General features: G+C 36.8%; 1 protein-coding gene across 3 annotated transcripts in view; it reads right to left on the bottom strand.

Annotated features, from left to right (window-relative positions):
* The window catches only part of FBXO4 (F-box protein 4), a 343,376-nt gene extending 321,496 nt beyond the window's left edge, over positions 1–21,880 (bottom strand). For 2 of the 3 annotated variants that reach the window (XR_010840116.1, XR_010840115.1), the window contains exons 1-8: positions 21,674–21,880; positions 19,461–19,696; positions 17,190–17,410; positions 13,565–13,640; positions 13,279–13,454; positions 9,027–9,202; positions 8,083–8,276; positions 6,876–6,924 (exon numbers count right to left, since the gene is read on the bottom strand). Coding sequence is in view for 1 of the 3 variants with exons in the window: in XM_059060912.2 (XP_058916895.1) it covers positions 8,187–8,276; positions 9,027–9,202; positions 13,279–13,454; positions 13,565–13,640; positions 17,190–17,410; positions 19,461–19,696; positions 21,674–21,862 (1,164 nt within the window). In the remaining 2 variants the exon portion in view is untranslated. Of the gene's footprint in view, positions 1–6,875; positions 6,925–7,981; positions 8,277–9,026; positions 9,203–13,278; positions 13,455–13,564; positions 13,641–17,189; positions 17,411–19,460; positions 19,697–21,673 lie in introns of those variants that run through there. The other variant, XM_059060912.2, reaches the window with a different exon arrangement.
* Between the last annotated feature and the right edge of the window lie 1,292 nt (positions 21,881–23,172).

The raw sequence follows: 23,172 nt of genomic DNA, 5'->3' as shown, positions 1-23,172 counted from the left end.
AAGACAAAACTGAACTCACACTTCACAATATACCTGAATACACTCCAAATGGATCCAAGATTTATGTGTCATATATGAAACCACACAAGTATATACAAGTAGAAACATGGGTAAATTCCCTTATAACCTGGGTGTTGGTAAAGAATTTCTAACTATTACCAAAATATATATATAACAAAAGAAAATGTTAATAAATTAGAATACATTTTTTAAAAGCTTTGCACATCCAAAATACAATAAGTAAAGTCAGAAGACAAGTGGTAAACAGGGGAAAAAAATACTTCCAACATACATCATAGACATAGATTTGTCTCCCTGATACACCCAGCCCTTTAAATTTTGAGGGGGAAAAAAGAACAATTTGATATAAAAGTGGGCAAAAGGCATGAACAGAAAGCTCAAAGGAGAAAAAATTCATATGGTTCTAATAATGTTCATAAAAATAACCTCGAAAAATCAGGCTGAAATAATACTAGTCCATACAATGTAGCAAATGATTTATTACCAGTTACTACTTTCTATTTCATTTAGTAAATTATTAGTCTAGATTTCTAAATTAATAGTATATTATTTAAAAAGAAGCAGACTCACAGATATAGAGAACAAACTAGGGTTACCAATGGGGAGAGGAAAGGGGGGAGGAGCATAATAGGGGTAGCAGCTTACGAGGGACTTAAGAGATACAAACTATTAGGTTTAAAATAGAAATTTTAGTTTAAATAGAAATTTGGCAAAGGAATATTTAATTTATTTAAAACTTTTAAGAACCCTATGAGGTAGGTACTACTATTATTTATCTTCATTTTAAATTAGGGAAACTCAGGCACATAGAAGATAAGAATCTTGCCCAAGATCATAAAATAATAAAGTTAAGATTTGAACCCAGACCAATCTGGTTTTAGGGTCTTTGCACATAATAATTTCGTTATGCTACTTCTAACAACTTCTTATACAGATGTGTAGAAAGAATAAGAAGCTAGAAATTTTTAAATACAGGAAATTTAATTTGATGAGACTGGTAGCAAGAATCAGATCTCGTATGTTATGCAAATTTGCTTAGGACTTATTCCAAGAATCAAAGAATATGAAGGTAAACACAACCGCATCAAAACAAAAAAAACCAGTAAAAAGTCATCATACTATATAGTATAAATTAAATAATGATGAAAATCATGAGGAAAATGAGACTATGTGACAACTTTTCACAATATATAATAATAATTAAGTTCAGATAATGGGTGTAGACATAATGTTAAAAATGTTTTAACAAATGAACATTGTAATATAGGAGATCATAGATGATAAGGTGTTTAAAAGACAGTGTAAAAACCACTAAAAGTTTTGTTTTCAGATAGAATGTAGGTCACAAAAGATTGTTATTGCAGCAAGAAAACACAGGATAAAATGAAAATTATACTTTAAGCCAGCAAAGAGTAGAAGATACAAAGAGATCTAAATAAACTAAATTCCAAAGGGAATCAGGCTATTTTCATGATCAAAGAGCTACACTGCTTTTGTGGGACCAATTGCCTATTCTGGGTATCTGTGGATAGAATAGCAGCTCTGTCATAGGAAGAGAGATTTTGCTGGGATGAGAAAAATACCACTGAAGCTTTTAATTACAAAATGACTGGCACAACATATTGTAAATGAAAGAACTCCAAATGAGAAAACAAGTTGTTGAGCCCACCAATTCTCCCTCACAGGAATTTTGGCAAGAGACAAAGAGGGCAGAAAAATGTCTCACATTTTTGTTCAGTGCTTAGGTTTCAGGACCCTGCTGGAATTACATCTAGAGATGAACTGAAACTGACTATATAGGCAACCCAACCCCTTTCCAGATGATAATATAATAAGATCAGCTCCTTGGTGGTAGCATAACATATTGGGGATTGGCACAAAAGGAAACAAGAGATACGATCTGATTTATAAAAGAGGTAAGTTAAATAAAGATATGGTCCAGCTCCAAGTCAACCTAGCTGACTGATGAAAAAAGAAAGGATGGCTGAACTTGCCTGAAAAACAAAAGACAAAATAAAAAGTATTATCTACTTCACAATCTACTATTCTCTTAAGGAAAAATTCCCTGCGTATAATTTTTAAAAACAGGAGACATATAGAGACTTCCCTGGTGGTCCAGTGAGTAAGACTCTGTGCTCCCAATGCAGGGGGTCTGGGTTCAATCCCTGGTTGGGGAACTAGATCCCACATGCATGTCGCAGCTAAAAGTTCCCATGCCACAACTAAGAAGTCCGCATGCCGCAACTAAAGATCTCGCATGCCGCAACTAAGACCTGGTGCAGCCAAAATAAATAATTATAATAAATAAATATTTTTTAAAAATAGGAGACATATAAAGAAATAGGAAAAATATGGCCCCAAATCAAGAGAAAATATAGTCAATAGAGGTATGGTATGCTCACAAATGACCTAAGTTGAATTTAGTTTAAAATGATTATTTAAAAGTATTTAAATATGTTAAAGAATGTAGTGGAAAAGACAGAATGAATGAAGAGATAGAGAGTTTTAGCAGAAAAAGGGAAGCTCTAAAAAAGTGAAAATTTTAGAACTAAAAAATATGATTAAATTTCTTAAAAATGAATGGATATAATAAGAAACTAGACAGAACAGAAAAAAATCACAGGCTGCATGGTGTGGCCAAAAAATAAATAACGTGGGACAAAATACTAAATGATCTAATATATGTGTAACTGGGAGTTCCAGAAGCTGTGGAGAGAAAGAACTGGACAGCGGAAATATTTAAATATATTGGCTAAAGATTTTCCAAAACTGATGGCATATGGTCAGCCAGAGATCCAAGAGTTTCAGTTCTTTATTTCAAAACTAAGAAATCACTCCCAGTGATTTCACCCCCAGTGAAATCATTCCCAGTGATTTCACCCCCAGTGAAATCACTCCCAGTGATTAAAGCAGCCAGGGAAGTATAACACATTCAATTCAGGGAACAAAAATAGCTGACTCTTGTCAAAAATAGTGGAAGCCAAAGGTAATGGAATTATATCTTTAAAGTGCTGAAAGAAAAAAGTAAACCCAAGATTCTATTTCCAGATGGGTATTATAATTCCTAGAGCAACTACTGAAAAATAATATAAAGTGATATAGCTAAAATGTCATGGCCCAACAACTTCCTACTGGAATAATTCTTCTGCAGAGAACATAATATTAATACAAAAAAGGCAGCTACCTGATACCGCTGAATAGTGAAGAGAAGCAGGCAAATTTTGGTGGAAAGTATATACTCTGGGAAGTTCAACAGAGTAATTTCCCACTTTTTTTTTTAAACTTGTAGATTGGGGGTAGGCACTGGTATACACTGTAGCATGGGGAACTGGTAGAATAATCACAGCCTTTCTGGCATGGGGAATGAGAGTACTGACACGGGCAATTGCAGCCATTAGAGAGAAAAGCGGGAGTCTTAGAAAAGAAAAATCTAGGAAGGAAATCCCCAAATTCTGTCTGTATCTTTGAATCTTGAGTGCAAAACCAACTCAAGCTGCTCACTTAAAAAAAAAAAAGATATGAACTGAGAGTGAAGCTATTGCCCACGGGACAGAGTTTGCAATTTATGTCTAAACATGTTAACTGATTAAACAAAAGAAACATCATCCATTGGAGAAAAATAGCAGAATCCAGAGTCTCCACAACTTAGCATTTATATTTTTCAGGATACAATACAAAATTCTGCAACATAACAAAAGGAAAATGAGAATGACACTCATTCCCTTCATAAAAGAAAATCAACTGAAATCAACTCTTTCAGATTTTGGAATTAGCAGACAAGGATTTTAAAGCAGCCGTTACAACCATTCTCAGTGGTATGAAGGAACATATGCTGAAGATTTCCTTTGTTTCAATGAAACAAAGGAAATCTGAGAAGAAAAATAAAATTTTGGAAAAAAAAGGAAATTGTAGAACACAATATCTAACTGAAAAATTCAAGGGATTTATTTAACAAGAGAATTGAGATGAAAGAGGAAAGAGTTTGAGAACTTGAACATTAATCAGTTGAAACTACCCAAACTGAAAAACAGAGAAAAAAAGACTGAAAAAATTGAGCAAAGCCTCAGAGACAGGTTAAATAACAACACAATTAATGATGTTACACAATGGAGATCTAAGAGGGATGAAAAGAGGAAAGAATGGGGAAGAAAACATATTTGAACAAATAATGACCCCAATTTCCCAAACTTGGTGGATGACATGAATTTATATATTCAATATGCTCATTAACCCCCAAGTTGGATAAATATAAAGACAACCATACCTAGGCACACTATGGTGAAAGTGCTGAAGACCAAGACAAAAAGTAAACTTGAAAGCAGAGAGAAAATTACTTCAAGGGAATGAAGATGCAATTAGTGAATGACTTCTTATCAGAAATTAGAGGCCAGGGCTTCCCTGGTGGCACAGTGGTTGAAAATCTGTCTGCCAATGAATGGGACACGGGTTCGAGCCCTGGTCTGGGAAGATCCCACATGCCACAGAGCAACTAGGCCTGTGAGCCACAACTACTGAGCCTGCGCATCTGGAGCCTGTGCTCCACAACAAGAGAGGCCGCAATGGTGAGAGGCCCGCGCACTGCGATGAAGAGTGGCCCCCGCTTGCTGCAACCAGAGAAAGCCCTCGCACAGAAATGAAGACCCAACACAGCCAAAAATAAATAAATAAATAAAAATTAAAAAAAAAAAAAAAAAAGAAAAAAGTAGAGGCCAGAAGAGAGCAAAAAAACATCTTGAAATGGCTGAGAGAATAAAATTGTCAACCCATGATTTTATCCACAGGTATACCTCAGAAATACTGTGGGTTAGATTACAGACCACTACAATAAAGCAAATACTGCAATAAAGTAAGTCACACAAATTTTTTGGTTTCCAAGTACATACAAAAGTTATATTTACAGTATACTGTAGTCTATTAAGTGTGCAGCAGCATTATGTCTAAAAATACAATGTAAATATCTTAATTAAAAAATAACTAACTGCTAAAAAATGCTAATCATCATCTGAGCCTTCAACAAGTCATGATAGTAACATCAAAGATCACTGATCACAGATCACCATAACAATTATGATAATAATTGAAAAGCTTGAAATATTGCAAGAATTATCAAAATCTGACACAGAGACATTAAGTGAGCAAATGTTGCTGGAAAAATGGCACTGATACAGATGCTCAGTGCAGGGATGCCACAAACCTTCAATTTGTAAAATATGCGTATCTGTGGAATACAATAAAGCAAAGTACAATTAAATGAGGTAAGCTTACATCTTGAAAAAAATAAAAGAATACTTTCATTATTTAAAAAATTTTTTTCTTCTTTTAATTTCTTTATAATATATATGACTGTTTCATCAAAAACTGTAACACTGTCTTCTGGGATTTATAACATAGGTAAGTGTAATACATTCAATAGGTGTTAGAAAAAAAGAGTGGTGAGGAGAATAATAGGGCATAAACAGTTACATTTTGACATATTACACATATTGGTACAATATTAACTATAAGAAAACTTTGGAAGGTGTATATGTTGTAATCACTAGAGCAATCTCTAAAAAATGCAAAGAGAAAAGCTACTAGAAAATTTTTAATCAATTTCTAAAAAAAAAATAATTCAAAATAGAACAGAATAGAGAAACAACATTGGTGAAGAAGGGATAAATGAAAACGCAAATAATAAAACAGTAGATCTGAACCCAATCATATCAATAATCACATTAAATGTAAATAATCTAAACATTCTAATTAAAATGTAGGTATTGCCAGAATGGAAAAGGAAAAGGCAAGATTTACTGTATTCTATCTATAGGAGATACAATTAAAATATAAAAACAAATTTATGTTGTATGTAAATGGATGGAAAAGATATACCATGAGAACAATATTTTTTAAAAGCTGAATTGTATATTAATACTAGAAAATGGATTTCAAGACAATGAGTATTATCAGCAAAAAGGACATTTCATAATGATAAAAAGGCCAATTCATCAGGAAGATAAAGTCATATATGTGTGTGCATTTAAAAACAGCATCAAAATACATGAAGCAAAAATTGGCAGAATTAAAAGGAAAAATAGGAAATCACAGTTGAAGATTTTAATGCCTTTCTATTAGTAATTGATAAAACAACTATACAAAAATCAATATAGCCATATAAAAATATCTGGACATCTTCAACTACCTTGACCTAATACATACCAAATATTACACCAAAAAACTATAAAATACAAACTCTTTTCAAGTGCATGTGGTACACTCACCACAATAGACCATAAGCTGGGCCATAAAGCAAGTCTCAATAAATTTAAAAAGACTGAAATTTTACAGAGTATGTTCTCTGATAAAAAGATAATTGAATTAGATGTCAATAAATTATCTAGGAAACAGAGATTAAACAACACTAAAACAATACTACTAAATAATCACTGGATTGAAAAAGTAATCACATGGGATTAGAAAATATTTTAACTGAATGATAATAAATATACAATATAAAAAAACATGTGGATGCAGCTAAAGAGGGCTTGAGGAAAATTTATAGCTTTAATTTTTCTTTTTTTTTTTTTAAGAAATAGAATCAATGACCTAAGTTTTTACCTTAATAATCTAAAAAAGGGAAGATGAAATTAAAATTATTTTTTACATTTAAAAAGCAGAAAAATAGAGATTAGAGCATGAATCAATGAAACAGAATATAGAATAAATCAATAAAACCTAAAGCTGGTTCTTGAGAATAATAAAATCAATAAAATTCTAGCCAGACTGACCATGAAGAAAAAAGACATAAATTACCAACATCAGGAATGGATGAGGTAACATAACTACATATAATTTTAAAAAGGGGGGAGTAGATCTACCTTTGGCATAACAGCATGAAGAGTTCCATGTAATGGCTCCCTAGAGAAACTGGAGAAAATTAATTTTTAAAAATCATTAAAAAAATAAAATAAAGACAAAAATGGACTACAAAAAAAATCATTAAAACCTCAGTAAAAGGTCCTAAGAGCATAAAGCAAATGAAGAAACATTTATTCAAAAATATATATATATACTAAAACTCAGTAAGAACAGTACGAGTCTGTGGGATTTGAACCAAGACCCACTCCCCTCCTTCCTTCCTCCAGCTCAGAAAGAAGAAACTCCATTCTAGACTGGGGCAGCCAAGGAAACAGCACTCTCTCTCCAAGTCAGAGGGCAACATTCCTAGGAGGAGCAGGATGTCATTTCTCACTCTGCCCCCAGCTATACAAGTGCTGAAGCTAAGTTCTAGATAAGTGCACCCAAGATGTGAGAGCTCCTTTCTTTGAAACGGCACCTGCTCGCAGGATGGAGGCAGTATCTTGGGTGCAGCACCACTAAGAATATTATGCTTTTTAAATTATAATTTAAAAATTCTTCAACTCCAATGAGATAGGAAGACTGTAATGTTTCCTCTGCAAAGTGCAAGCAATTAGTGAATAGGAGGTCATATGATCATGAGCGTCTCTGGAATATTTTCTCTATGAGTCAGGAATAAAATTTGGCTTTAGCACCTCATGAGCTTTCAAAGTTATTTGAAAATAGCAAGAATTTCCAGTTATTTTCACTGAATTAGTATTGAATATGATATAAAGTTAATTCCTACTGTTTCAGAAAAGAAACAGAAGTTGTATGGCCATAATAGTAAGTGAAATTCCAGTGAATATTCAGTTTTAAATAGTACATTTATTAAAAATAGATAGAAACTTATTTTCTGATAACCAGTTAAGGACCTTTGAAAAGAACCTATTGAAAGCTTAGTAAATTTGCTATTCCCCACTATGGCAATCTTTGAAACGAAAAGAAGAGAAATCACAAAGAATGAGAGAGGCACAAACTTGTTTTTCCAGAATTTAATATTATATATATATATATATATATATATATATATATATATATATATATATAAGTTATTTAAAAATATTAAAAGGTTCATTTTGGGGCCAAATGCTAGCACTGAAACTTTTTTCTTGTAATTGATGTAAGGTAAAAAGTAAAAATTATATTAAAAATAGAGTAGCTACAGCTGTCCAATACAAACCCTACCTGAAAAAAGGCAGGGCAGAATGAGCTGACTTGAGCAAATATCCACATCAGGACCTTACTAACAAGTTTCAAATGCTTTCAGTTCCCAAGGTCTAAAAGGAGGATCATCTTGCATGCTTAGATTCTACTTCTTCAAGAATCCACTGAATGCCATTCAAAAAACCAGTTAAAGTTTCAGCCTCTGTATCCTGGACCTATGAGCAAATAAAAGAGATTACTGTCAAAAAGAAACTGAGTGAAAAATCTTATATTTAAGTGGGACATTTTCCTGGACACTCAAAAAAGAATAGGACTAAAAAAAATCCCAATAAACTTTGGGTGAGGCACTCAAGTTTGGTCTTCTAGAGAGCTTAGATTTTAAAATATCATCTTCGGGGCTTCCCTGGTGGCACAGTGGTTGAGAATCTGCCTGCTAATGCAGGCAGATTCTAATGCAGCCCTGGTCTGGGAAGATCCCACATGCCGCGGAGTAACTAAGCCCGTGCGCCACGACTACTGAGCCTGCGCGTCTGGAGCCTGTGCTTCGCAACAAGAGAGGCCGCGATAGTGAGAGGCCCGCGCATCGCGATGAAGAGTGGCCCCCGCTTGCCACAACTAGAGAAGCCCTCACACAGAAACGAAGACCCAACACAGCAAAAATAAATAAATAAAAAATTAATAAATTCCTACCCCCAACATCTTCTTTAAAATAAATAAATAAATAAAATAAAAATATCATCTTCTCTTCTGTCTTATAATTACTACCAATATGAGGTTTATTACTTATCTCAGAGTTCAGCTTTGATACCAAATACCTCCCACCAATTAAGCTACTAAAACTGACTTTTAGAATGTTATTTTATTAAAGAGAATGAGTAGAAAAGAGTTTTTAAAATAAAAATCAATTACAAAGTAGAGTGAAAAATAAAATGAGATTTTTCTCACCAGAGAAAATAGGACCTTACCATCCATGGGTGGCTTAGATGATTCAGACGCAGCTCATGGGCCAAATAAAAACAGGGCATTCTTTTTACATTAGCTTGAGAAATACAAGATAAAACCAGCATTGGTCTTCCTGCAGATCCAAAAGCTGGATCTGTCATTGCCATAATACGAGAAAATTCATCTTGCCATTCATGTCCTAAGGAATGCAGTCAAAACCCTTAATTTGCATTACTTGTAATGACTTAAAAAATAATAAAACAAAATTAAAAACTAACAAAACAAGGGAAGCAAAAAATTACCAGGATCTAAACATAACAAACTGCCTCTATTGCTGTGTTCATTTACTGATCTTTCATAAAACTACATTAATCATCCTTGCAAGGATAGGAATTTAGGTGAAATCAAAGAGAACAAAAACAGTACCACTCAGATGTCTCTATGGTTTAAAAGCAAAAATACTTTGATATAGATATTTTCCTCTCACAAATTCTGTACCTGTCACTACCTTTTCTTTCAAAGGCCGTAGTTTCCAAAACTTAAACATATAATTGAGTCTAGCTTTTTTATCCAAACTGAAAATCTCTGCCTTTCACTGGAGTGTAAATCACTGACATTTTGTGGTAGGCATAATTCTAAAATGACCCCAATGACTCATACCCCAGTATAATCCCTTCTCCTCTGAGTGTGGGAGGAATCTGTAAATACAGTGGGACTTTAACTGACACGATTAGGCTATACTATAAGACACAGCTGACTTCAAGAAAGGGAGATTATACGCAGTAAGCCTAACCTAAACAGGTGATCCCTTAAAACAGATGAGATTCTTCCTAGTGAGAAAGACTCTCCACTGCTAGATTTGAAGACAGAGGGAGTCACATGACAAGGAATGACGATGGCCTGTGAAGCTGAGGGCTGCCCCAAGCTGATAGCCAGCAAGGAAACAGGGACCTCAGCCATACAACAGTAAGGAGCCAAATTCAGCCAATAACTGAGTGAGCTAGAAAGCAGATTTTTCCTTAGAACCTCCAGAAAGGGATGTAACCCATCTGACACCCTAATTTCAGCCTCTGAGACCTAGGCTGAGAACCCAGCCATGCCGTGCTCAAGACTTCAGACATAGAGAACTCTGAGCTAATAAACAGATGTTTTAAGCCACTAGGTTGGCAGTAATTTGTTATATATTAATAGAAAGCAAAAAAACATTTAATGTAATTATCAACACAGTACATTTAAATCTATCATATACCTCTTGAATTTTGACTTGTTCCATCTATTCTTTGTTCCTTTTCCTGCCTTCTTTTGAACTGACTTTTTTAATGATTCCATTTTATCTTCACTACTGGCTTATTTAACTATACCTCTGTTACACTTTTTTTAGTGGTTGCTCAAGGATTTACAATGTATATTTAAAACTTATAACAGTCTAGGTTTTTTTTAGTTTTTATTTTATTTATTTATTTGACTGCATTGGGTCTTCGTTGCTGCGCGCGGGCTTTCCCTAGTTGTGGCGAGCGGGGGCTACTCTTTGTTGCGGTGTACAGGCTTCTCATTGCAGTGGCTTCTCTTGTTGCAGAGCACGGGCTCTAGACACGTGGGCTTCAGTAGTTGTGGTGCATGGGCTCAGTAGTTGTGGCTCGTGGGCTCTAGAGTACAGTCTCAGTAGTTGTGGCACACGGGCTCAGCTGCTCCATGGCATGTGGGATCTTCCCGGACCAGGGCTCAAACCCATGTCCCCTGCATTGACAGGTGGATTCTTAACCACTGTGCCACCAGGAAAGTCCCTAACAGTCTACTTTTAAAAAGTATTATATAACTTTACATATAGAACCTTATAATACTATATTTCCATTTCTGCCTTCCCATGCTGTGTAATATTGTTACAATATATTTTATTTTAAAAATATCATAAACCCATAATACATTGTTACTATTTTTCCTTTACATAATGATAAATAGATTAAAATTAGAAAAAATTATTTTATGTATAGCTATATTGTTTATATCCTAAGGCTCTTCAATTCTTTTTGTAGATGCAGTTTTCTACCTGGTATCATATTCTTCTGCCTGAAGAGTTTCCTTTAATATTTCTTGTTATACAAATCTGCTGATTGAACTTTCTCTGATTGAACTTTCTCAGATTTTTCAGATTTTGTTTGAAAAAAGTCTTGATTTTGCCTTCATTTTTGAAAGATGTCTTTGCTGGATATTAGATTTCCCCCCCTTTGAATACTATAAAGATTTCCCTTCATTACCTTCTGTCTTACAGCAAAATTCTGTCAGAAAGTCTCTGTCCCTATCTTTGGCCCTCTATATGTATGTTTTGTTTTGCTCTGGTTACCTTCAAGATATTCTCTTTACCTTTGGTTTTCATCAGTTTGGCTATGATGTATCTGTATTTTTTATTTATCAGGTTTGGAGTTCTTTGTGAATCTTGGATCTGTGGTTTATTCTCTTTCAGTAATTTTGAAATAGTTTTGGTCATTATCTATTCAGAAATTTCTTTTTCCCTGTTCTTACCCCTTTCATGTTTTGGGACTCCAATCACATATAAATTGAATCAGGGGTCAGCATACCACACTCTGAAGATCTGTTTTTATAAATAAATTTCAATGCAAAACAGCCATGCCCATTCATTTGCAAACGGTCTATGGCTACTTTTGCACTATTATAGCAGAATTGAGTAACTGTGAGAGACTGTATGGCTCACGTGCCTAAAATATTTACTATCTGGACCTTTAACAAAATGCCCTGAGTTAGATCACTTAATATGTTCCCCCAGCTCTTGAATGTTTTGTCCTCCACTCCTACTCTTTTTTCTCTTTGTGTTTTAATTTGGGTAATTTCAATTGATCTATCTTCACATTCACAAAAGGTTTCCTTTGTTAATATGTCCATTGAAGGAACTGTTCACCTGTTATCATATTTTTCATATTTAGCATTCCCATTTTACTTTTTCATAGCTTCCTTCTCTCTGCTGAAAATCCCTATTTGTTCACATATATTGTACATCTTTTCCACTAGATTCTTTAACATATTAATCATAGTTCTTCTTTTTTTTTTTTTTTTTTTTTTTTTTGTGGTACGCGGACCTCTCACTGTTGTGGCCTCTCCCGTCGCGGAGCTCAGGTTCCAGACACGCAGGCTCAGCAGCCATGGCTCAAGGGCCCAGCCGCTCCGTGGCATGTGGGCTCTTCCTGGACCGGGGCACGAACCTGTGTCCCCTGCATCGGCAGGTGGACTCTCAACCACTGCACCACCAGGGAAGCCCAATCATAGTTCTTTTAATGTCTCTTTCTGAGAGGGCTGACACCCAGGCCATCTCTGTGTCTAATTCCTCTGAATGCTTTATCACTTGACAATGGGTCATTTCATTTTGATATTTTTTTGTATCTTATAATTTTTAATTTAATGCCAGATGTTTTATGTAGAACAACAGAAGAGACTGAGGTAAAGGATTTACTTCTAGAAATGGACACAATTCTTCTGTTAGGCCATTAATGCAGTGGGATGAGTCCAGCTAGTCAGTAGTTGAGCTGGATTTGGCTTTTGTTGCTATAGTTAATTTCAGTGCACCATAAACTGTAAATTCTTTCAGCAGTGGGATGCTGTTACCTTGTTCTGAGTGAGAATAATATATTGTATATTTATACCCTACCTTATTCACAGAGGATTTGGGACAGAAATTACAATACTGGCTTGTGGCCCAATAATATTCTACTTTCATGCTATTTATCACACTGTGAATGGCAATTATTCAGAATATATGGATAGTGTTCTTAACTAATCTAGTTAATCAAAGTAAACACTCCACCCCACACATCTCTCTACTATCTGGATAATTAAAATAAAGGTAAAATTTTTCTTTTACCTGCATAAATTATTTGAATAGGGCCAAAAGCAGACAAAACACCAATAACAAAAAGTGCAGAAGCATACAACAACAAAAAAACACTATGTAGTTATAGTATCAAACTTCGGTGTGCATCAGAATTCTGTAAAGCTTGTAAAAAAAACAGATGCCCAAGACACAACCCAAATCTATGAGTCATAATCCACCAGGATAGGAATCAGGCAACTGCGTTTTTAACAAGATCCCTCAGTGATCCTAATGCACATCAAGTTTTGGGAATCCAATATTAACAGTAATGACAGAATCACATTTATAAAATTAGCCATGATATTCTTAACAAGCCATGGTAAAGCCTAAAAACATACTTTCTTATTTGCTTTGCAAAGAAAGTGCTTTTAAAAAGAAAATAAGATAATACTTACTTTTATGAGCTTCAGCATTTGCAACATAGATGAACCCATCAACAACTTCACACACCTTCTGAATTTGTGGAATTACACTGTACCGGCTTCCTTGTTGATCATCCCCTTCATTCTGTATACTGAACATCTTGTTAACTGCACTTGTATGTTCTTCTCTTGCTCTATCTCTTTCCTTTCTATAAGAAAAATGTAAATATAGAACATAAACAGACACTAAACAGACTTCACCCCCCTAAAATATTCCATTACTGACGTCTCAGATAGGTTGCCAAGTAGGTAGCCTTACCTTGTAGTTGAATATAATATTAGGATGTTGAATTTATGTTGGTTGCTCAACTGAAAACTGACTCCTGATCCAATACCTAAAGGAGAAAATTACAGTTATCAAAACAAGTCATTAATAAAGACAGCAAAAGATGAGAAAGAAAAAACTTACTTGGTATAAGTAAAAAGAGTAAATGAAAAACTATGACAAGTTATATATATAGCTTTGGAATAAAATGAAATGTTTGTGTTGAAGAAAAGATGCCGTATGCAATTTTCATTCACATAGTAATAAATTATGGATATAGAAGGAAAAACTGCTAGCCTTTAACATTCCTTTTTATACCATCATCACTATCATCATTAACTTTATCATCATCCTCTCAGTAGCAGCTGCATCGTAACAGCTACTACTATTTATCCTCAAGACTACGGCTTAGTTTCACTTCTTTTATGTTTCTCATTAGTCTTATACTTCATGTACACATTCAACAAAATGGCTTTTTTTCCCCACTCTGAAAAGCTATGTTAAAATTCATGGCACCTTAGAAAACTGAGGAAATATGGCAGACACTGAAATTTGGAATTAGACTTGGGCTAGAATCCTGAATTTGCTACATATGCCCATGTTTCTGTGAGCCTGTTTTGACATCAAAATATAGAAATAATACACACTTTTTAGGGTTATTGTAAGCATTAAATGAGATCACATATGTAAAACACCTATGGAGTGACTGGTAAGTAACAGGTGCTAAACACTAGCTTCTTAATATTTTATATCTAAATCATTCAACATTGTCATTCGTACTTTTTTCTTAACTCCTTCCCTCCTTTGGCTGTGTTAACACTACGGGGCTGATTCTCCTCTTGCCTCCTGGAAAGATCCTTCTCCTCTTCCTTGGCTTTACCTCTTTTTGCTATATAAATGTCCTCTTAGATCTGTCTACTTCTTTCCATCCTCACCCCCACCTTTTAGTCTAAATTATTATCTCTCACCTGGGCTTCCGTAATCATTTCTAACTAGTCTCCTAAATCCACTTCTGCCCCCTACTATCCATTCTTATGACAGCAACTGGAGAGATTGCTTTAAAATTCTTTGAATTACATCTCTTCCCTTCAAAGCCCCTGCTCTTCAGATAAACAAAATTTTAATATAATCTGGCCTCTACTTACCTCATTATGACAACTCCATCTTTCATATCCTTAATCCCTGCATAACCACTCTTAGGTATTTAAAGCAGCTGTGCCGTGCCATCTTATGTCACCATTCTGGGCAACACACATATAGAGATCTGGGTGGCTGGGACTGCAAGCATCCCAGGCAAAGTGGCCCTAGTCCTCCCGCCACCAGGGGCCTCCCCAGAGAGATCACAGAAACAAATTCTACCATGTCTCTGATCTTTGTTTACATCAGTTTAACTTCCAGAAATTACCCTCTCAACACATCTAACCTCAGCCCAATACGATTCTCATGTTGTTTTCCCCACCTTGCCAATGATTCATCCCTCCACTCTTCCCTGACCTTGCAGGGTCTGAGGCACAATTAGATGGGCAATTTCAAACAATCACTCCAGCTGCTGTCTGGAGAATGAAATTGCCATTTCACAATCAGCAAATTTCCCCACATGCCCAACCTCTTCTTGAAGGGTTCCTTCCACCTCATAGCCCTACCTGAAACTAGCCTGTCCCTAGGTGCCACTTCTCTTAACAGTGGTGTCTCAAGTAACAAAGTTACCTATTCTCTCACATCTCAGGGTAAAGAGATGAGGTGAATGGTCTCTTTACTCCTCAATGCCATGTCTTAACCATTACTCACCAACCCTCCTGAAAAAACTCCACCTCTCTGAGACACGCACACCATTTAGCTGTAATACCATCTCCCCGTCCTTAACCTTGTCATTTATGAATCTCCTTTTGATAATCCCTTCTTCCAAACATTCACTGACGATTTCAGCACCTGGCTCACAATATTCCTCTCTATCCTCAGAAACTTCCAAATCCATGTGGACTTCATATGATTCCCAAATCTTCATTTCTAGCCCAGATCTTTCTCTTGAGATATGGATGCATAAAGTAATCTATAAAGTCATTCATTCATTCACTCATCAAATATATATTGAATGCCTACTATGTGCCTGGCACCACAGCTAAGAATAAAGCTGACAAGATTTCTGCCCTAATGGAGCTTCCATTCAAGTGGCTAGCTTATAGCAGGCATCTCTACTTGTATCAAGTTTCTCTTCCTCCTGTGTTTCCTTAACCTAGAGAATGGCACCATCATCCAATATGAAAATCAGACCAAAAACAAGGAATTATCCTTATTACTGCTAACACACATTGAGTCAATTTTATAGCCTTCATATTTTTATCACAATATTGTAGTGGTTTCTTAACCCTTCTAATCAATTCTCCACTCAGGAGCCAGAGTGATCTATCCAAAATGCCATCTTGATCATCTTACTTCTCTGCTTAAAATCCTTCAACAAATGCTTGACATACAAGCATCTTCTCACCTGGCCCCACTCTGGACACACAGAGCTACTTCAAGTGTGTCATGCACACTCAGAACTTTGGGATTTTAGAAATGTAGTTCTCACTGCTAAGAATATTTTATCCTTTTTTGGATGGCCTACCCCTACTTATCCTATTGACTCATGTAAGGCATCATGTTCAATGCAGAGCCTTCTCTGACCCTTACCTTTCTACACAGGAGCTAATTACACCACATTCTAATCACCTGTATACATGTCTCTGCCCTCATCTAGACCAAGTATCTTTCAGGGCAAACAGGAGATTTTTGATGTTGTTTGTTTTAAATCTCTGCATCTTTAGTATCTAATAGGTACTCTCAATAAATGAATAAGCACAAGCTAGTTTACACTGTTATGCATGTTTATTATATATCCTGCTTACCAAACTAACTACATGGCTGTTGTTGCTATTGTTTTTCATAGAAATAAAGGTAAGGTGATACTTTAGCTCTTTTTTGAAATTCCAATATATATCAAAGTACTTTGCATATAATAGGTGCTGAATGGATTTTGCTGTTAACTTTCTTTTAAAATATGGTAAATGTACAAATATAACTTTTTTTTTTTTTTTTTTTTTTTTTTTTGTGGTATGCGGGCCTCACTGTTGTGGCCTCTCCCGTTGCGGAGCACAGGCTCCGGACGCTCAGGCTCAGCGGCCATGGCTCACGGGCCCAGCCGCTCCGCGGCATGTGGGATCTTCCCAGACCGGGGCACGAACCAGTGTCCCCTGCATCGGCAGGCGGATTCTCAACCACTGCGCCACCAGGGAAGCCCCAAATATAACTTTTTAAATAACATCTTTATTGGAGTATAATTGCTTTACAGTGGTGTATTAGTTTCTGCTTTATAGCAAACAAATATAACATTTTGACAACATACAATTTGCTTTCACATAATCTCATATTCTGGACGAGAAAGTAAGAGAAAGCTTACCTCTTATAAAAAGTAAATTAATTCTTTCAGTCCATAGAGACCTGAGTGCTCCCATGCACCAAATTAGTATATTTCATTACAACAGAGTTAATTAATTTAAAAACTAATGTCTTTATATTTAACATTAGAGTCAAGCTCAAAGTGTTTGAATTATTATGTACTGTAGATTAACATGAAAATTACCATCAATCTGCCTCTGAGGCAAACCAGCTGTTGGGCAAAGCTCCTCGGAAGACATCAAGCTCAACACCAAAGATGTATTTAGTTCTTCCAAACCTGGTCCAAACATGGCAAATCGTGGTTCATTCTGAATGATCAATGAGTGTAAAAATGAGGTGACAGCTCCATACATAGGACGGCTAGATTTTGAGGACCTTCTTGTATATGGACAGCACATTTTGTAGCTGTGTAAAATTGTCACAATTAGAAAATTAACACAGACACTTACTTAGCCAGTTATTCATTCAACAATATATAATGTATTAAGAACTTGCTAGACAAAAGGGATATAATGGTTACACAGTCCCAATCTTCATGGAGGGCAGTGGAGAACAGGCACCATTATAATATGTATGCCGAGTTCCATGACAGAAAAAAGCACAAGATACTACGGGAGTAGCAGTGGTCTAGTATCTGAGGAGGTCTTCCCTGGGAATCGGTTACTTACTTTCTAATTTTTCACTTAGATTCTTTCATGAAACGCTTGGTCTAATACGTGTTTCAATGCTTAAAATTCACTACATAAAGCAGTGATTCTCAACCTGGGGAGATTTTGCACCCCCAGGGAACATTTCCTAAGGTCTAGAGTCCAGGAATGCTGTTAAACATCCTACAATGCACACACAAGACGGTTCCCATAACATCTGGTCCAAAATGTCAATAGTGCCAAGACTGAGAAACCCTGTATTAAACATAAACTACATAGTTAGTATAAATGTCCCTAGAGATAAAAAAGAAAAAAAAATTACTAAAGCTACCAATATAACCAAATTTCTTAGGGTACTTCTATTAACAATAACAGTTCAATAAGTATTAATTACAGGGCAGCTCAAATGTTCCTTATAGGTAACCTGGCAAACTAAGAATCACGTGAAATAAACAACTTAACTTTTTCAATAGCTATAAATTTTTAAACTAGCAATTCAACATGCTATCAAAAATTAAAACAAAGTTACTCAAATCAAAATAAAACCTAAAGCCCTTTAAATCGAGCTGGTTAAGACAATGACTAACGTTACAAGACAATCATCTTTACTTAGGAACCTTGTAATTCAAGAAGGAAAAAAAAATCAACTTTGCAGCTAGGTAGATCTGGCCAAGCCTCACCACTTTAATTAGTCATATAAGCCACTTATAGTCTAAACTTCAGTTTTTTCATCTGCATTATTTGAGCAATAACAATCAATCCAGGGTCATAAGGATCAGAAATAATTTATATGATCACAAATCGTCGTTATTACGATTATTACTATCCCTAGGTAAACGTAGTTCCACTGTGCACAGAAACACTTGATGTTATGGTTGGCTGTCGGACAACGAAGAGGTAACACTAGCAAGTGAGAGTACAGTAGCACTTGTTAAAGTTACATACATGTATATTTTAATCAAGTAGTCTCACAAGACTTGATGTAATGGCATCTGTATTGGAATAAGGAAAGATTCTGAATAACTTAAAATATGAAAAAATAGTCCCACATGTAGCTATTAAATCTACCACAGGAAAACAATTCTTACCTAATGCACAAATATTCTTTAAATTTTACTTACAATGCCTTAAATTTGGGGCTCTTAATAAAACAGGTTATATCCAGAACTAACGACATTACAGTCCCTTACAAATTATACGACCTTAGACAAATCTATAACCATGCAGAACCTTCATTCCACATCCATAACACAAGGAAAACATCTGATTGCATGAGAATTAAATAAGTAAACATACATAAAACATCCATCATAGAATCCAATACACTACAGTTGCTCAATAAAATTAATTCTCTCAAATACATTATATTTGAAAATGTCAATGCATTCGGGTGATAACAAAATCTTATTTCCCAGAAACTTAAGAATGGTTTTCTTCCATGTAAAAGATCTCCTGTCTAAACTCTGGTCTTTCTTTCTCTGGATATGGAAAAGTAGTTATTTTAACAAAACGACAAGTGTTTTAAAGACAATGAAAATTTTAAGAAGTGTTTTACTTCTTGCCATATAAACTATCTATAATTATTCAAATACTCTACTTAGGTACTACAGGGAAATAACAAAATGTGAATGCTGAAAGGGTTCTATGAAGGAAGTTATTTTACCTAACCCCCAATTTTTACAAAAGGACACTCAGACTCAACACGCATGCAACAAATTAGTAGGAGGGCCGAGACTAACTTAGACTACTGACTTGTAATATAGTCAAATTTAATATCTTCTTTTTAATTTGTAAAATTAGATACTTACACTGCCATGTAGTCAAAAAATGCACCATCAGTGACCTCAGATATAGGTTTTTTTAAGATTTCTAGATCTGGAAGAGACTTCCAGTCAACAGAAGACCAAGAAGGAAGATCCCGCAACAGAAAATATCTCCACAGAATTGCATCTCGTACAGTTTCATTCCAATAATGACTTGTACTTCCCAACTGACATAGATCATGAGGTGAAAGAAATGACAAAATATATAGCTGTACATCAATCTGAAACAGAGGGAAGCAGCAAGTAGGTTAAAGAGATGAATAATTTATCTCGGTAAAAAGTTTTTTAAAATAACACATTACAGGGACTTTTAAAAATAATAAATTACAGGGACTTCCCTGGTGGCGCAGTGGTTAAGAATCCGCCTGCCAATGCAGGGAACACGGGTTCGAGCCCTGGTCCAGGAAGATGCCACATGCCGTGGAGCAACTAAGCCCGTGCGCCACAACTACTGAGCCTGTGCTCTACAGCCTGCGAGCCACAACTACTGAAGCTGGCACTCCTAGAGCCCGTGCTCTGCAACAAGAGAAGCCACCGCAATGAGAAGCCAGCGCACCTTAATGAAGAGTAGCCCCCGCTCGCCGCAACTAGAGAAAGCCCGCACACGGCAACGAAGACCCAATGCAGCCAAAAATAAATAAATTTATAAAAAATAAATAATAAATTACAAAATAACAAATAATTATACTAGGAAAGCAAAGGCCAACTGAACAGTGTTATCATTTTAATAATTGAATCTATCATGATAAATTACAAAATTAACAGTTTTTATACTAAATAACAAAAAATCAAGTCTTTTTTTTTTTTTTTTTTGCAGCATGTGGAACTTCCCTGACCATGGATGGAACCCGTGCCCCCTCAGTGGAAGCACAGAGTCTTAACCACTGGACCACCAGGGAATTCAACAGTCATTATTTTTAATGATGAAATCTATTATGCTGAAGTTAATTTCCTGTCTCAGGACAGAATCATAATGAACATTTCATTTTTGACACACACATCAAAACATTTCTGAAATACCTCCCATTGTTCTGGTATTTTTCAAGTAAAATAACCACTTCATTTAATTTTTCCTTATGGATATTCTGCACACCATTTATTTGAATGAACTGCTTAATGAAATAATTTATTCTTCAAAATAAAATCTTTATCAAGCGGACAAACTTCTTATTTTATCATTACATCAAATCAAAGAGTAAATCTGTCACCTGCGTTCTTCTGTAAAATCTGCTATTTCAGAGAACCTCTGCAAGGAGACCCATGGAGACAACCTAAGCCTGCAGTTTTTAATTTCTCATGGACCTCAGAGTGTCAATAGTCCAGCTGAGATACAGCATTTTAATAATTTCTAAGAAATTCTCCTCTCTCCGTTTTCCTACCTACCTGAAAAGTTTAACAATGAAAAATGTGTGTCATTCTCGTGGCCTGCTGTAACCTGAGGCCCTTGTAACTTAGTCATTTACTTTCCCGCATTTTTTTAAAGATTTTTTTTTTTTTTGATGTGGACCATATTTAAAGTCTTTATTGAACTTGTTACCATATTGCTTCTGTTTTATGTTTCGGTTTTTTGGCCAGAGGCATGTGGGATCTTAGCTCCCCACCAGGGATCCACCTGCACACCCTGCAGTGGAGAGTGAAGTCTTAACCACTGGACCGCCAGGTAAATCCCTAGTCATTTACTTTCAATTGTCAGTTTTGTCACTTGAAATACAGGTAAGATAACAGTCGCAAAATCCTAGGAGAGTGTGTGTTTTGCGGGACCGCCAGGTGTTTCGGTACATGGAGGCTGGGATGACAGATGCTGAGAACACAAGACACTGGACGCTTTCCATGATTTCCAGAACGTCTGGCATGGTCTCCGCGTTTCCTTAACCTGATGTTCAGGGTGCCCCAGTCCCTAGACCTGTTTTGGGGGTAGAAAACCGGAGGGTGACCTGGCTGGTTGCCAGGGCACAACCTGCAGGTGAGTTTCGTGGCGACCTTCGGCCCAGCTGCGGAGCACCGGGGGTCAACGCCACGGCGTTTCGGCTCAACTGCTGCCCACAGGTGACGACACTGCCCGGAATGGCTGCAGGGACGGGGCCAGACACAGGCCGGGCCCAGGGAAGCTTCCCCCGCCCCGGCCCCCAGAGGCCGCCCCGGTGAGCGCCCCTCCCGGCCCGGCCCGCGGTCCTCCACGGGTGGCGGCCGACGCTCACCGGCAGCCGCGTTAGCGAGCTGGCCTCCTCGTCCGCCTCCTCTGGGGAGGGCCTCGGAGCCGCCCTCTCCTTGCCCACCGACTGCCAGAAGTTCCTCCAACCGCTGAGGATAGCAGCCTCCAGGCGGCGCCAGTCGCTGTGGTGAGGCTGAGGTGAGCCACTTCCGCTGCGCGGCTCGCTTCCCGCCATGGCTGCCGACGCCGCACGTGACGCGCCGCAGGGTGACGCCGGCGCGTCCGTCCCCTGCTCCCCGCCCCACGCCGCCTCCGCTTCCTCTCTTCCGCCACCCCCTGTTGCCGCCCCCATCCCCCACAACCTCCGCACCCGCCGTGGAGAGGCCTCCAGAGCCGGGGAAGGAACGGAGGGATGGCCCGATTGAGCGCGCTTCCCAGTTGAGCTTGAGGTTCCCGCCGACAATCAATGCTCCCCTCACTCCACGCCTCAACCTTAGGCGCACTGACCTCACCCGTTTGTGAGGTCAAAGGTCTCTCGCCCTTTGATCCTTTATAACTTCGTTACTTCACCCGTTTCCACTTTGCCTGGGTCTGGGAGACTCTTACTTATGCAAAAGATGGTGGCCCTCTTCCACTATCTGGGGTTTAGTATCTCTACGTAATCTGGTTTAAACTGTCAACCAGCACTTGTGCGTGCAATTTCCAGGCCATGCAGCTATCCCTTATCTTCGTGAGAATATTCAAATATGGAAATTTCTAAGTTTCGGAATCAGCCTCTGTCCACCATTGTCTTATGTCAATTGTCAAAACCTTCTCTCACATATTACCCAAGTCACCCATTTAAAAAACTTAACCTATTTTTTGTTGTTGCAACTTTTAGTTGCTTTACAGTGTTAATTGCTGCTAGACAGCAAAGTGATTCAATTATACATATATACATTCTTTTTTATATTTTTTTCTATTATGGTTTATCACAGGCTATTGAATATAGTTCCCTGTGCTGTTCAGTAGGACCTTCTTGTTTATCCATTCTATATATAATAGTTTGTATCTGCTAACCCAGAACTCCCACTCCATCCCTCCCCCATGCCTTGGCAACCACAAGTCTGTTCTCTATATCTGTGAGTCTGTTTTGTAGATATGCTCATTTGTGTAATATTTTAGATTTCACATATAAGTGGTATCTTTATGGTATTTGTCTTTCCCTGTCTTACTTCACTTACTATGGTAATCTATAGGTCCATCCATGTTGCCGCAAATGGCATTATTCTTTTTTATGGTTGAGTAATATTCCATTGCATATATGTACCACATCTTATTTATCCATTCATCTGCCAATGGACATTTAGGTTGTTTCCATGTCTTGACAATTGTGAATAGTGCTACTATGAACATAGGAGTGCAGTATTTTTTTAATTTTAGTTTTGTCCAGATATATGTCTAAGAGTGGGAAATTAATCCCATTTTTTAATAGTCTTCAAAATAGAAGACACGATCAGCAACTTCATAAAACCATTCAAGTCTTTAGGGATCATGATAGGCTAC

Source organism: Kogia breviceps, chromosome 4 (genome assembly GCF_026419965.1).
Source record: "Kogia breviceps isolate mKogBre1 chromosome 4, mKogBre1 haplotype 1, whole genome shotgun sequence".
NCBI lineage: Eukaryota > Metazoa > Chordata > Mammalia > Artiodactyla > Physeteridae > Kogia > Kogia breviceps.
Note: the sequence above shows the minus strand (reverse complement) of the source record. Positions and strands in the feature narration are given on the sequence as shown.